The sequence below is a fragment of the Neomonachus schauinslandi genome, chromosome 15 (assembly GCF_002201575.2).
Source record: "Neomonachus schauinslandi chromosome 15, ASM220157v2, whole genome shotgun sequence".
Classification (NCBI taxonomy): domain Eukaryota; kingdom Metazoa; phylum Chordata; class Mammalia; order Carnivora; family Phocidae; genus Neomonachus; species Neomonachus schauinslandi.
This window is the reverse complement of record NC_058417.1, coordinates 30205091-30216050: the sequence shown is the minus strand read 5'-3', so window position 1 is coordinate 30216050 and position 10960 is coordinate 30205091. Positions and strand designations below refer to the sequence as shown.

The following is a 10960-nucleotide window of genomic DNA, read 5'->3' as shown; positions in this document are numbered from 1 at the left end:
TGGCTGCTAATAGAAAATTGTGTAACCTCAGTCCTACGGTATAGTCTATAAACTAAATCAAAAGGATTCTCTTGGTAAAGACACATCATTTATAAAATTTACAATCTTTAGGCCCCAACTAGCATATTTTAAACTGAAAACGTGTGCTGATTTTAATGTCTGAGCTGGCTCTGGCATTTCAATTATTTAAAAGTGGACTAGAAAGTTCTAGATGACAGGGCGCATTTGTTTCTCTTTCTGTCCTGACTTTCCAAAAAAAAAAAAGGCTAGTATACAAATTACAATGCTAGATGAGCTCAAGCTCTCAGACATGCATTATCATCTTCACAGTCATCTAATTTAGAGACAGTGGAACAAATCCAAGTAACAATTTTATTCTAGTCTACAGCACAATTTTTTACATACATTTTAGTGGTTTCGACAGTGTTACTTTTGAGCAGACTTTAAATGAATCCACAAAAGTTAATATATTAAAAACAGAATATACACAAAACAACAGGCATCAGGATGTTCAGAATCATGCAGATAGGGGTGCTCTGGTTGGTGTGATCACTGGGCACCTTGCCTATTTAAGAATTTACCAGCAAATACCAGTTCTTCTGTTCTTTATACCCATGTAATTCACCCAAATCAGGGAGTTCTAAATATGCACACCCAAAATAAACCCTCTTTCAAAGCCACAACGGTACAAAATTTCAATGAATAAGCCTAAATGTGTCGTCAAGCCAACTATTCCACTGATGAAACCCAAATCTAGCAGTCGGTATCAGCAAGGATCTAAAGGCAAGGTTATTTCATTTATTAAAACACCAACAGGAGATTAATAAACAAAACAACTAATGTTAATCTTAATATAAGACACTGAAGGAAAACCAAAAATAATATATTAAATACCACTCCACTGAGCCAGGATACAACCCATGAACTACAGATACATGTTTCTATCTGCCAAACAACGCTTTAAATATTCTTCTATGGAAAAGAAAAAACTCTATCAGGAGGTACAGGGGAAAGATAGGAATGTGAATTTGTGCATCTAATTCCACAATTGAAAATGAGTATCAAACTGATAATATTAAGCTAAGTGACAATGACTTAACCGAGGGGCATCAGACAGGCAATACCACTGTTCACTGTAATTCATAACACTCTTCAGGAGTCTTCAGTGGATGACCACTCCAACAACACCATCATAATGTGATGTGAATACTCATCCACTGTTGAAAGAGATCCTGAAGAAAACATGGCAAAGGCATAGAGGAAAAGTTGCATCTTTTGAAAAAGTTAATGATATCAAAATACTTTTCCATCACTGGTAAACCAAACTAGGTCAAGTATACGGCCCAAAGCAGCATGGAGTTCAGAGTCAGAGGTTGGCAGAAAAGTTTGGAAAACCGCAATTTTTAAAAATTGGCAATTTCTCTATGCTTAAGAAAACTATCAGAAGAGGTATAATGTTTGTTCGTTTATGGAATGTTGACAGCTTGCTGCAAAATTCACGTGAATGAGGAACCGCAGAGATGCGCTTCAATGAAGTTGTCTTTAAAAATTTACAAAAAATGAAAATTTCTATTTAAAAAATAACCATGTTATGCCAAGATGAAACATGGTAAAAGTAGTGTAAGTTCTGTCCATGATTCTTCACACAGTTAATGGGAAAGTGATAGAAACAATTTTCTCTTAAAAAGGAAGCTTTGTTGTTGCACTGACTTACAATCTGACCTAGTAATTTAGAAAAATCATGTAGTAAAATCTGTAAAATTAAAATACAAAATTCTGTTTTGTAAACATCAGTTGGCCAAGTCTATCCGGAGTCCTTCATGATAGTGGAATGAAATGAATAATTAATTCACTACCTTATTTATCTGCTGTGAAGGGAAACATTCCAGAACACAGCTTTTATACTTTCACAGTAATTATATTCAAAAGATATAAAGAAAGTCAGTGCAGTTGTCTTTTTTTTTTTTCCTCTGTGCAATTTTCAGCTCTTACCCCACTCCCAAGTGCCATAATTGAAATAATACTGGTTTCGAGACCTAGTACAGATTGGTCATAAATGCCGCATAAAGTCTGTAGGACTTCGATAAAGGTATTTCCAAATGGCATAGTAATGCACTGCAGCTGCCGTGGCCACAAACAGGTGCCAGATGGCATGGGCAAAGGGAATGATGCCATCACTCTTGAAGAACACAACTCCCAGGCAATAAATTAAGCCCCCACAGGCAAGTTCATGAAGTCCATCAGTGTTATTCTGTCAACAGAGGAAAAAAAGAAAGAGGTTGTGATGTTACTTTCGATGTGACAAACTAAAGAGATCATTGCAACTCCCCCGAAGCCTGCTGATCTTCTAGACAATGAAGGAGCTGCACAGACAGCATCCTGCTCTGTAAACATGAACTAAACTGAAAAGTCTCTCATCCGTCAGGCTGGATTACCCTTGGGGGTTGGCGGTCTTGATGGGAGTGAACAGTCGGGTTACAGGCCCCACGGTGAAAAGCAGCACCCTCTGCTCATCTATGGCATGCTGAAGCTGACTGCAGTCACACCCAGACACGGGAGTTCAGGTTAAGAAAGTACAATCTTTGGCTTTCACCTTCTCCTTTAAGACCCTTCTTCCATCCTAAGGCGCGCCCACACCACTGCATTTATAATTGACATCTCGGCCTATCCTCCTCCAACTGTTCTACGCTGATTGCGTTTCTGAGACTTCCCCTGCCTGTGTGAGGAAATGGCCTCCTTATGGCTGACACAGGCAAATCACAGCTCCAAGTGACCTCGGAGATCAGACAGCACGTTAGGATAACATACTTCCTGACCTTCTAGATGTTGCCAGGCCTTTAGGTCTGTGCGCCTAGGCGTTTCTGAGCTCAGCAGGAAGTTAAAAGTCACGTGTGCTTTAACACGAAAAGGAGAATTTTAGGCTGCTCTTGGTTTTCCAAGACCTAGGCCCATCTTCAAAATTAAACTGGGCTGTATGAATGAGGGGAAGAGAACAGAGGCAGGGCTTAGGAGGCTGATGAACAAGTCAGTCCCCCAGATTCCTGAGGACTAGGAATAGAAAGGTCTCAGGTTCTGCAGGGTGATGAAAACCTAAGCCAGACTGTGGCAAGGCCTTGGAAGGGGATGCATGTGTGGGTGTCTCAGAGGCCTGGGCACTGACGACTGCACGCTCGTGAGCCCTGGAGCCTTGGACTGTAGCCAGGTCCAGCCGGAAGCATGGGAAAGCTCTTATGCAGCCACCAACTTAAAGCCCCATGCACCTAGACAGTGGCAGCCACGGACAACCACGAGCTAAGAACCAGGCGTGAGGATCTAGGGCCACAGGTGGGGATTAGTCCTTTCTTCAAAGTTCACATAAGTCCCCACGGTTTTTGTAAGATCAAAAGACCGGGAAGGAGCCAACCCAAATCAACTGATAACAGGTTTCTTATTAACCTTTGTAAGATGTAAAGTCAGCCAGACTGACTTTTATCAAAAACAAACAAAAAACCCCCAAATACCACACATTTATTATTACTTTAAGGTTACAAAACAACTGATATCTATTTTTTTTTTTTAAAGATTTTATTTATTTATTTGAGAGAGAGAATGAGAGACAGAGAGCATGAGAGGGAGGAGGGTCAGAGGGAGAAGCAGACTCCCTGCTGAGCAGGGAGCCCGATGTGGAACTCGATCCCGGGACTCCAGGATCATGACCTGAGCCGAAGGCAGTCGCTTAACCAACTGAGCCACCCAGGCGCCCCGTTGCTTTCCTTTTTAAAATTAAGGGTTTTTTTGTTTTTGTTTTCTTTTAGGGGCACCTGGGTGCTCAGTCAGTTAAACGTCTGATTCTTTTTTTTTTAAAGATTTTATTTATTTATTTGAGAGAGAGAGGGAGTGAGCACAAGAGGGGGGAGCGGGAGAGGGAGAAGCAGACTCCCCGCTGAGCAGGGAGCCCGATGTGGGACTCGATCCCGGGACTCCAAGATCATGACCTGAGCCGAAGGCAGTCGCTTAACCAACTGAGCCACCCAGGCGCCCCCTGATATCTATTATTATACAAAATTCTCTGTGTATGTGCATTAGGGACATTTTTCTAGAAGGTCTTCATCAGATTCTCAAAGGGGCATATAATTCCCAAACAGTAAAAAGTCACTCATCTAACATAATACAACTTCCTTATCTTAGAGATGAAGAGAGTAGAACCAGAGGAATGAAGTAACCTGAACAAAGCCATAGAGCTGGTCACTGCCCAAAAGATACCACTCTTTTTTTCTTCCCACTAAAACAATAAGCAAGAGACCAAGCCACGTATAGAGGTTGGTTCTGATACACATTCTGGTAACAGATAGTTCCTCAAGACACCACTTTTAACTTACCAACTTTCGGGGAACCAGACTACAGTTAATCCTAAAACAAAACCCATTCTCTTCATTACCTGTGTCATTACGCTTTTATTCTATCCCAGGCACTGTCTGAAGTGTACCCATACGTTTACTCATTTAATCTTCACAACCCTAAATTAGGTACTGTTAGTATCCCAGCTTTATAGATGAGAACACTAAACAGAGAGATTACATAATTTGCTCAAGGCCACGTAGTGTTTAAGTGTCAGAATCAGGATTTGAACCAAGGCGGTCTGGTTCCTGAACTTACATTCTTCTTTGGGGGAGGGGGAGGGAAGAGGGGAAATGGGTCATTTTTTTAACTGATGATTACTTTACAGAGTGTAATGCATAAATATTAAGTGAACACCATGGGTCTTGATAAATGCATACATCTATCTAACCCATACCCCGATCAAGAGAGACCACTACCCCAACACCCCCTCCCAATCCTGGACAATCTCTTCCATCAAAGCAACCATTGTTCTTACTGCTGCTATTACCACACACTAAGTCTGTTTTAGAACTTCACATAAATGGAATTACACTGTATGTCTATTTTTGTATCTGGTTTCTTTTTTTTTAAAGATTTTATTCATTTGAGAGAGAGAGAGGGAGAGAGTGCACAAGCAGGAGGAGAGGCAGAGGGAGAGGGGGGAAGCAGACTCCCCACTGAGTAGGGAGCCTGATGTGGGACTCAATCCCAGGAACCTGGTATCACAACCTGAGCTGAAGGCAGACGCTTAACCATCTGAGCCACCCAGGCGCCCCTGGCTTCTTTTTTTGCTCAATATAATAATTCTGAGATCCCCACATGTCTTAGCTATATCAATCATTCCTTTTTGTTACTTAGCATTCCCTTGATTTATTTAATATAATTTATTAGTTCTTTCCATCTGGGGCCTATGGAGGTCTTTTTGTAGATATGTTTTCATTTCTGTTGGGTAGTACCTGTTGAGTCATAAATTTATGTTTAATTTTATAATAAATGGCTAAATAATTTTCCAAAATAGTTCTGCCATATTATACTACCCCCAAGAATGAGCTGGGGTTCCAGTTATTTCACATCTTTGCCAGAATTCGGTGTTGTCCGGCTTAATTTTAATAATTCCCCAGAGTACATTCTGGTAGCACACTGAGGTTTTAATTTTCATTTCCTGATGACTAATGATGTTGAGGGCTCTTTCAAGGGCCTATTGGATATGTGTGTACCTTTCTTTGTGAAGTGTCTGTTCAAGTGTTTTATCCATTTTTATAGGATTGACTCTTTATTACTCATTTGAAGTATTTTAGTCCATATACATGTCCTTTGTCAGATACATACAGAGAAGGCGTGTATTTTCTCCCAGTATTTTCTCCCTCTCTGTAGCATGTCTACGCATTTTCAAGTTCATTGATCTTTTCTTCTGTAGTACCCAATCTGTTGTTAACCCCTTCAAAAAATTTTTATCATATTGTTTTCAGGTCTAGAATTTCCACTCAGTTCCTTTTTTGTAGTTCCATTTCTTTTCTGAGATTCTGCATTTGTTTACTCATTACGTTTTAAAGGCCTTGTATGCTAATTTCAACATCTCTGTCATCTTTGGATCTGTTCCTATTGACTTGTGTTTCCTTAGGTGTGTAGTGTCACATTTTCTTGCTTCTTGCTTATCTAGTAATATTTGTTTGGATAAATGGATGCCAAGCTGTGAGAGCATAGATTTTGTTGTCTTCCTTTCAATAATGTTGAGTTTTGTTCTGGTAGGCAGTTTATGTACAGAGGATCAATTTTATCCTTTCCCGGTTTGTTTCTGGGCTTTGTTATGGCAGTTCCAGGGTAGTCCTCACTCGAGAGCTGGAGTAGTTCTCCTAAGTGTGGAGGTCGACTTGCTAGGTTCAGTTGAACACCTGAGTTGCTCAGCATGGTGTCTCCACTGTGGCTGGCTGGCCTCTGATATCTTCCAGCACCAGGCACCTCTGGACTCTCCATTATCCCACAGCTGTCCCACAGCCACTCTTGGCCAGGGCATGCAGAGACTTGCCCTGCACAGATGCAGTGTGGTATTTGGGCAAGGACTCAGGGAAACCCCTTTGTAGATTTCTGGAGACACTTCTCTGTGAAGCTCCCTCTTCTCCAGAATCCTCCCCCAAAACTGCAGCAGGCTCAGTAGCTAAAATACTGATTTCTGTTTCCTCCACCCTGACTGCTGCTCTCTGGCTCCACTTTATTTTGTCGCAGTTTGGAAAGCGTCCCCAGGGAGAAAACTGGGGCAAATTTGAAGCTCATCTTTTGGTTTCTATTCCCTCAAGGGACACAGTCCTGTGTCTGTGGTCCAATGCCAAGAAACAGTTGTTTCCAATACTTTGCCAGTTTTTTTATCATTCTTTATGGCAGAAGAATAAGTCTCTGATAGCCCAATATCCCAACCAGAATCAAAGCTTTGAGTGTCCAGTCACACTGTTAGTTCAGATGGCTTATGAGGTTCTTTTTCATCTGGTCTCTGTCTAGCTCTCCAGCTTTATTACATGACTTATGCTATCTGTGTAATTACCCACCTCAAGCATAGAGGCACACTCGAACAGGTACACACGTTCATGTTCCAAACAATGAACTATTTTCAATTCTTCAAAGGTGCTAGTGTTTTCCCCCTCTCCAGGCCTTCCTTCATGCTATATTCTTTCCTATACAGCTTGCATCATCCCTCCTATCCCTAGGCTCTTTTCTGTCTTTATGAATCAGCTTGAACATTTCCTTTAGTGCTTGGGTCATGTGCTCCCATAGCAGCCTATGTTTTTCCCAGTCGAAGACATTATAAAACTTTATGATAGCTTCTTATTTAAAATGAATTGTAGGTTCCTGCTTGGTGCTAAGTTCTACCGGGGGGGGGGGGGGGATGTGAGGATCATCCTGTTTTGACTATCATAAACGTCAGTCACCGACTATTGTATGACTTGTGAAAATGCCAAGATTTAGGCTAGTAAAATCACGGATAAACCTGCTCTTTTGATACTCCAAGGGAATTTATTTGATGTTCTACTGTAATGATTAGTAACCTACACACACAAACCTTGCTTATGTTGCTTTGGGTGTCCTGAATTGCCCTCTAACTATACGGCCTTCAAGGCAGATTTTCTTGTTTCCATCATTCACCTCCCTTCACTCTTCCCTGTTGCCTTTACCAACTAAACTATAATTTATTTTTGGTACTAGGTAATTATTAAAGCTATCATAAAGCTCTTACCTTAAAGAAACATATTTTGACACATTCTCATAAGACCTATCCTCTGGAAAAAACAAGCAAGCCTATAACTTTTAAACCTTTTACAGGTATTTTTGTGACCAGGTAGGGTCTATATACATTCTTAGCTCATAGGCACAGGAGCGAAATTATAAGTACAATTTTTCTGACCTTTGTAGACTGAGAAAAGAATTCAAACTAGACACATTATGAGTTCCTTAATTAATATAGTGGCTAATGCCAAAAAAATGCAGAGCTAAGACATTGGAGCTAATGGCCCTACATACGCTAATGGGACAAAGTAACCAGTTGGATGGGATCACAAGGCTATAATGATATGCTTTTCCTTCAAATTCACTGATAGATACACACAGATTTCTCAACAGCAATTCAATTTGAAAGGCAGTTCAAAACATACACACTGACTGCCTACTATAGGTAATGTTACTTCCACCCATGAAAGTCCTCAAAAGAAATTTTCAAGCAAAGTAAAAAAAAAACCAAAAAACAAACAAACAAAAAAACACTTTCCTGAGAAAGAGAAATAATATATATGACTTAAAAGCAAGTGAAAGAAAAGTAAGAATGAAGACTTTTGGGAAATACTAAATAAAATGTTGACACAACTGACCTCTTGTGGTCCTTCTAATTTTTAAGATTTAAGAAGTCAATAATTTATAGGGTTTTTTTTTTTTTCATTGTAAGACATCAAAAAAAATTTACCCTCCTCCATGGATTTATAGTTAAGACACTAAACAATTCAGGCAAAAATACTTATCTGCAGGTGACCTCATGCCTCTTTGGGAGAAGGGTGGGGTAGGGGTGGGGTGAACAGAATGGCTATCCAAAAGCAACACATAGAGAAGATTATCATATGGAAAGAAATACACTTCAGTATATAACTTCTCCAAACTACAACCAGGAGCTAGTATCGATTGCAGGCACTTTGTTATTTATATACTTTTTCTTTGGAGTTAATGGAGATGTCATAACTTCAGAAAGAAAAGCTGCATTTCATATCTATGGACCAATGAAGAGTCCCAGCAATTTAAAAGGAAATAAGGTGAAATAGTTAAAATTATGAAGCCATTTCTTACCATTGATGTCACCACCAAAGCTGGAGAAAACCCCATTGTGAGATAGAAAAAGAGCTCAACCACCTTATACCTGCAGGATAGAAAGGCAGTTAATTGTATCTATTCCTACAATACTTATGACAATTTCCATTCCAGCTCTCCCCACCTTTTTTTTTGAAAGAGAAATGCAAACTCTTAAACTATTCCAATGAATTTATTTTCCCAGGAGACCACTAGGCCTCTAATTAAAATACTATAGTTGGGTCACAATGAACTAGCATTTCTGACAGGATTGAAATGGCATCAAACACCACATGCGACTTGGAAAATGTTTGCTACCAAAAGTGTTATTACTGCATCCAATCCACCATGCATTTTACCCCTCCCAATTCCAGAGTGGTTGCCCTCCTCAGCACTCCAATCCACAGCTATAAGAAACTGAAATTATGGGGGCACCTGGGTGGCTCAGTTGGTTAAGCGACTGCCTTCGGCTCAGGTCATGATCCTGGAGTCCCTGGATCGAGTCCCGCATCGGGCTCCCTGCTCGGCAGGGAGCCTGCTTCTCCCTCTGACCCTAACCCCTCTCATGTGCTCTCTCTCATTCTCACTCTCTCAAATAAATAAATAAAATCTTTAATAAAAAAAAAAACTGAACTTATGAAGACAGACAGGGATGCTGTGTGGGGCCGAGTTTATCAGTGGCAAAGGGATGTTAGCCCTAAGGAATGAAGGGCATGTAGTTTTGTTTGTCTCTTTATTTTGCATCTGCACAAACTCCAACTTGTAAGGCTCATCGCATTAGGCTATAGAATGTCTGAAAATGCTAAGAAATACACTGTACTAAGATTCAGCTCACATTTCTGCCTAATCAAAGTGGGCTCTAAGTTCCTTGGAGGCAGGGGCCAAGTTTCATTTACGTTCGTATCTGCAAGGCCTAGCATAGTACCTGGCATGATTTAGGCCCTCCCTAATACTGCCCAACCAAATGGCCAGGGGCCATTCACATCTCATTCTCCGTGTTTTATACTCAGAGTCCACTATGAAGTAATCTTATCAGGGAACTGGGGAAGAATGGGTTTGTGGGTTTGGTGTAAAAGGAGGCCTGGAATAGGAGAAAAAACAGCTATTTTACTTTACTTTCTATTTTATCCAAGGATATAAGTTAGGGGTTTGAGCCCAAGAAGCAAACTGTTCCCTCAGATTTATATATATACTATATAACACCACTCAGAATAGCTAATTGTGGTCAAAAATGCAACTTAAGTGAATTTCAAAGTCATAAGTTAGTGAAAACTGCCATTTTCTTCTGAAAAGAGGAAACAATACTTTGTGATAAACACAAATTATGTTCAATTCTTAGAGCCACTCTGCCAATGACAATAGATAAGCTAATAAACTGTACTCAAGGACAATGATTTCATGCTTGTGAGTTTCTCAAATTCAGGCATGTGAAATAATGAAAAGAGCCATGGGGTAAGAACTAGGACTCTTGGGTCCTAATTCTAGATGAATCACTAATTTGATGCACATCCTAAATGGTCTCATTTTTTTAAGCATGAAGCTGGAATAGATGACTTTGAAGGTCTCCTCTAGAGCCGTGATGCTAAATTTCAATAAGCTTTCCTTTTTATATTGCTTAATACTTATGACTATGGACTATAAATAACGGGTTAAAAAATGTGCCCCATGGTTAGGATATTAAGAGTTCAGATGCTCTTCCAAATATCCCCTTTCTCAGGGAATCCTAGTTTGGAACATCTTCTGGGTTCCTATCTAGGTTAAGTGTTGTTCCAGTGCTTATCTATTATCTTCAATCTTCATTGAAAGCTCAAAAAGCAGTTTTTATTCTCATGGATCACAGAGGAAAAGGCTAGTTTGCTGATAAGGCCAGTCGCCTGAGGATGTGAAGTGACATCCGACTGACTAAAATGGCAGTTGGTCTGTCCCTCAAATGCATCCTATCACACATGTGCCATTTAGTTCTTCCCACAGCAATCTGTCTACCAATAATAAACACCAAATGGCTTCAAAGATTTGTTAAAAGCAATATATATTCTATTTATGTATTTCTACTCTTCTGAAGTGTAAATATAAAGCAAACTGTGTCGTAACATCAACAAAATTTAGGTAGTTAATTTTAAAACTATCAAATGTAAATTATTTTCTCTTACTTTTCATGGTAGAGAAATACATAAATGGTTCCTCCAGCTGCCATGAGCCAGATAAACCAACGCATATGAGATGCCAGGGGTCCAAGTTCACGGAGATTTAACCTAAAAAAATGTAAACATGACAAAAAAGA

At 39.9% G+C, this 10960-nt stretch overlaps 1 protein-coding gene across 2 annotated transcripts in view; it reads right to left on the bottom strand.

Moving 5' to 3' along the window:
- Nucleotides 1-351: 351 nt before the first annotated feature.
- Nucleotides 352-10960, bottom strand: part of MMD (monocyte to macrophage differentiation associated) — a 28040-nt gene continuing 17431 nt past the window's right edge. For both annotated transcript variants that reach the window (XM_021703978.1, XM_044921414.1), the window contains exons 5-7: nucleotides 10830-10931; nucleotides 8680-8749; nucleotides 352-2251 (exon numbers count right to left, since the gene is read on the bottom strand). In XM_021703978.1, coding sequence (XP_021559653.1) covers nucleotides 2051-2251; nucleotides 8680-8749; nucleotides 10830-10931 — 373 coding nt within the window. In that variant the 3' untranslated portion in view covers nucleotides 352-2050. The remainder of the gene's footprint in view (nucleotides 2252-8679; nucleotides 8750-10829; nucleotides 10932-10960) is intronic.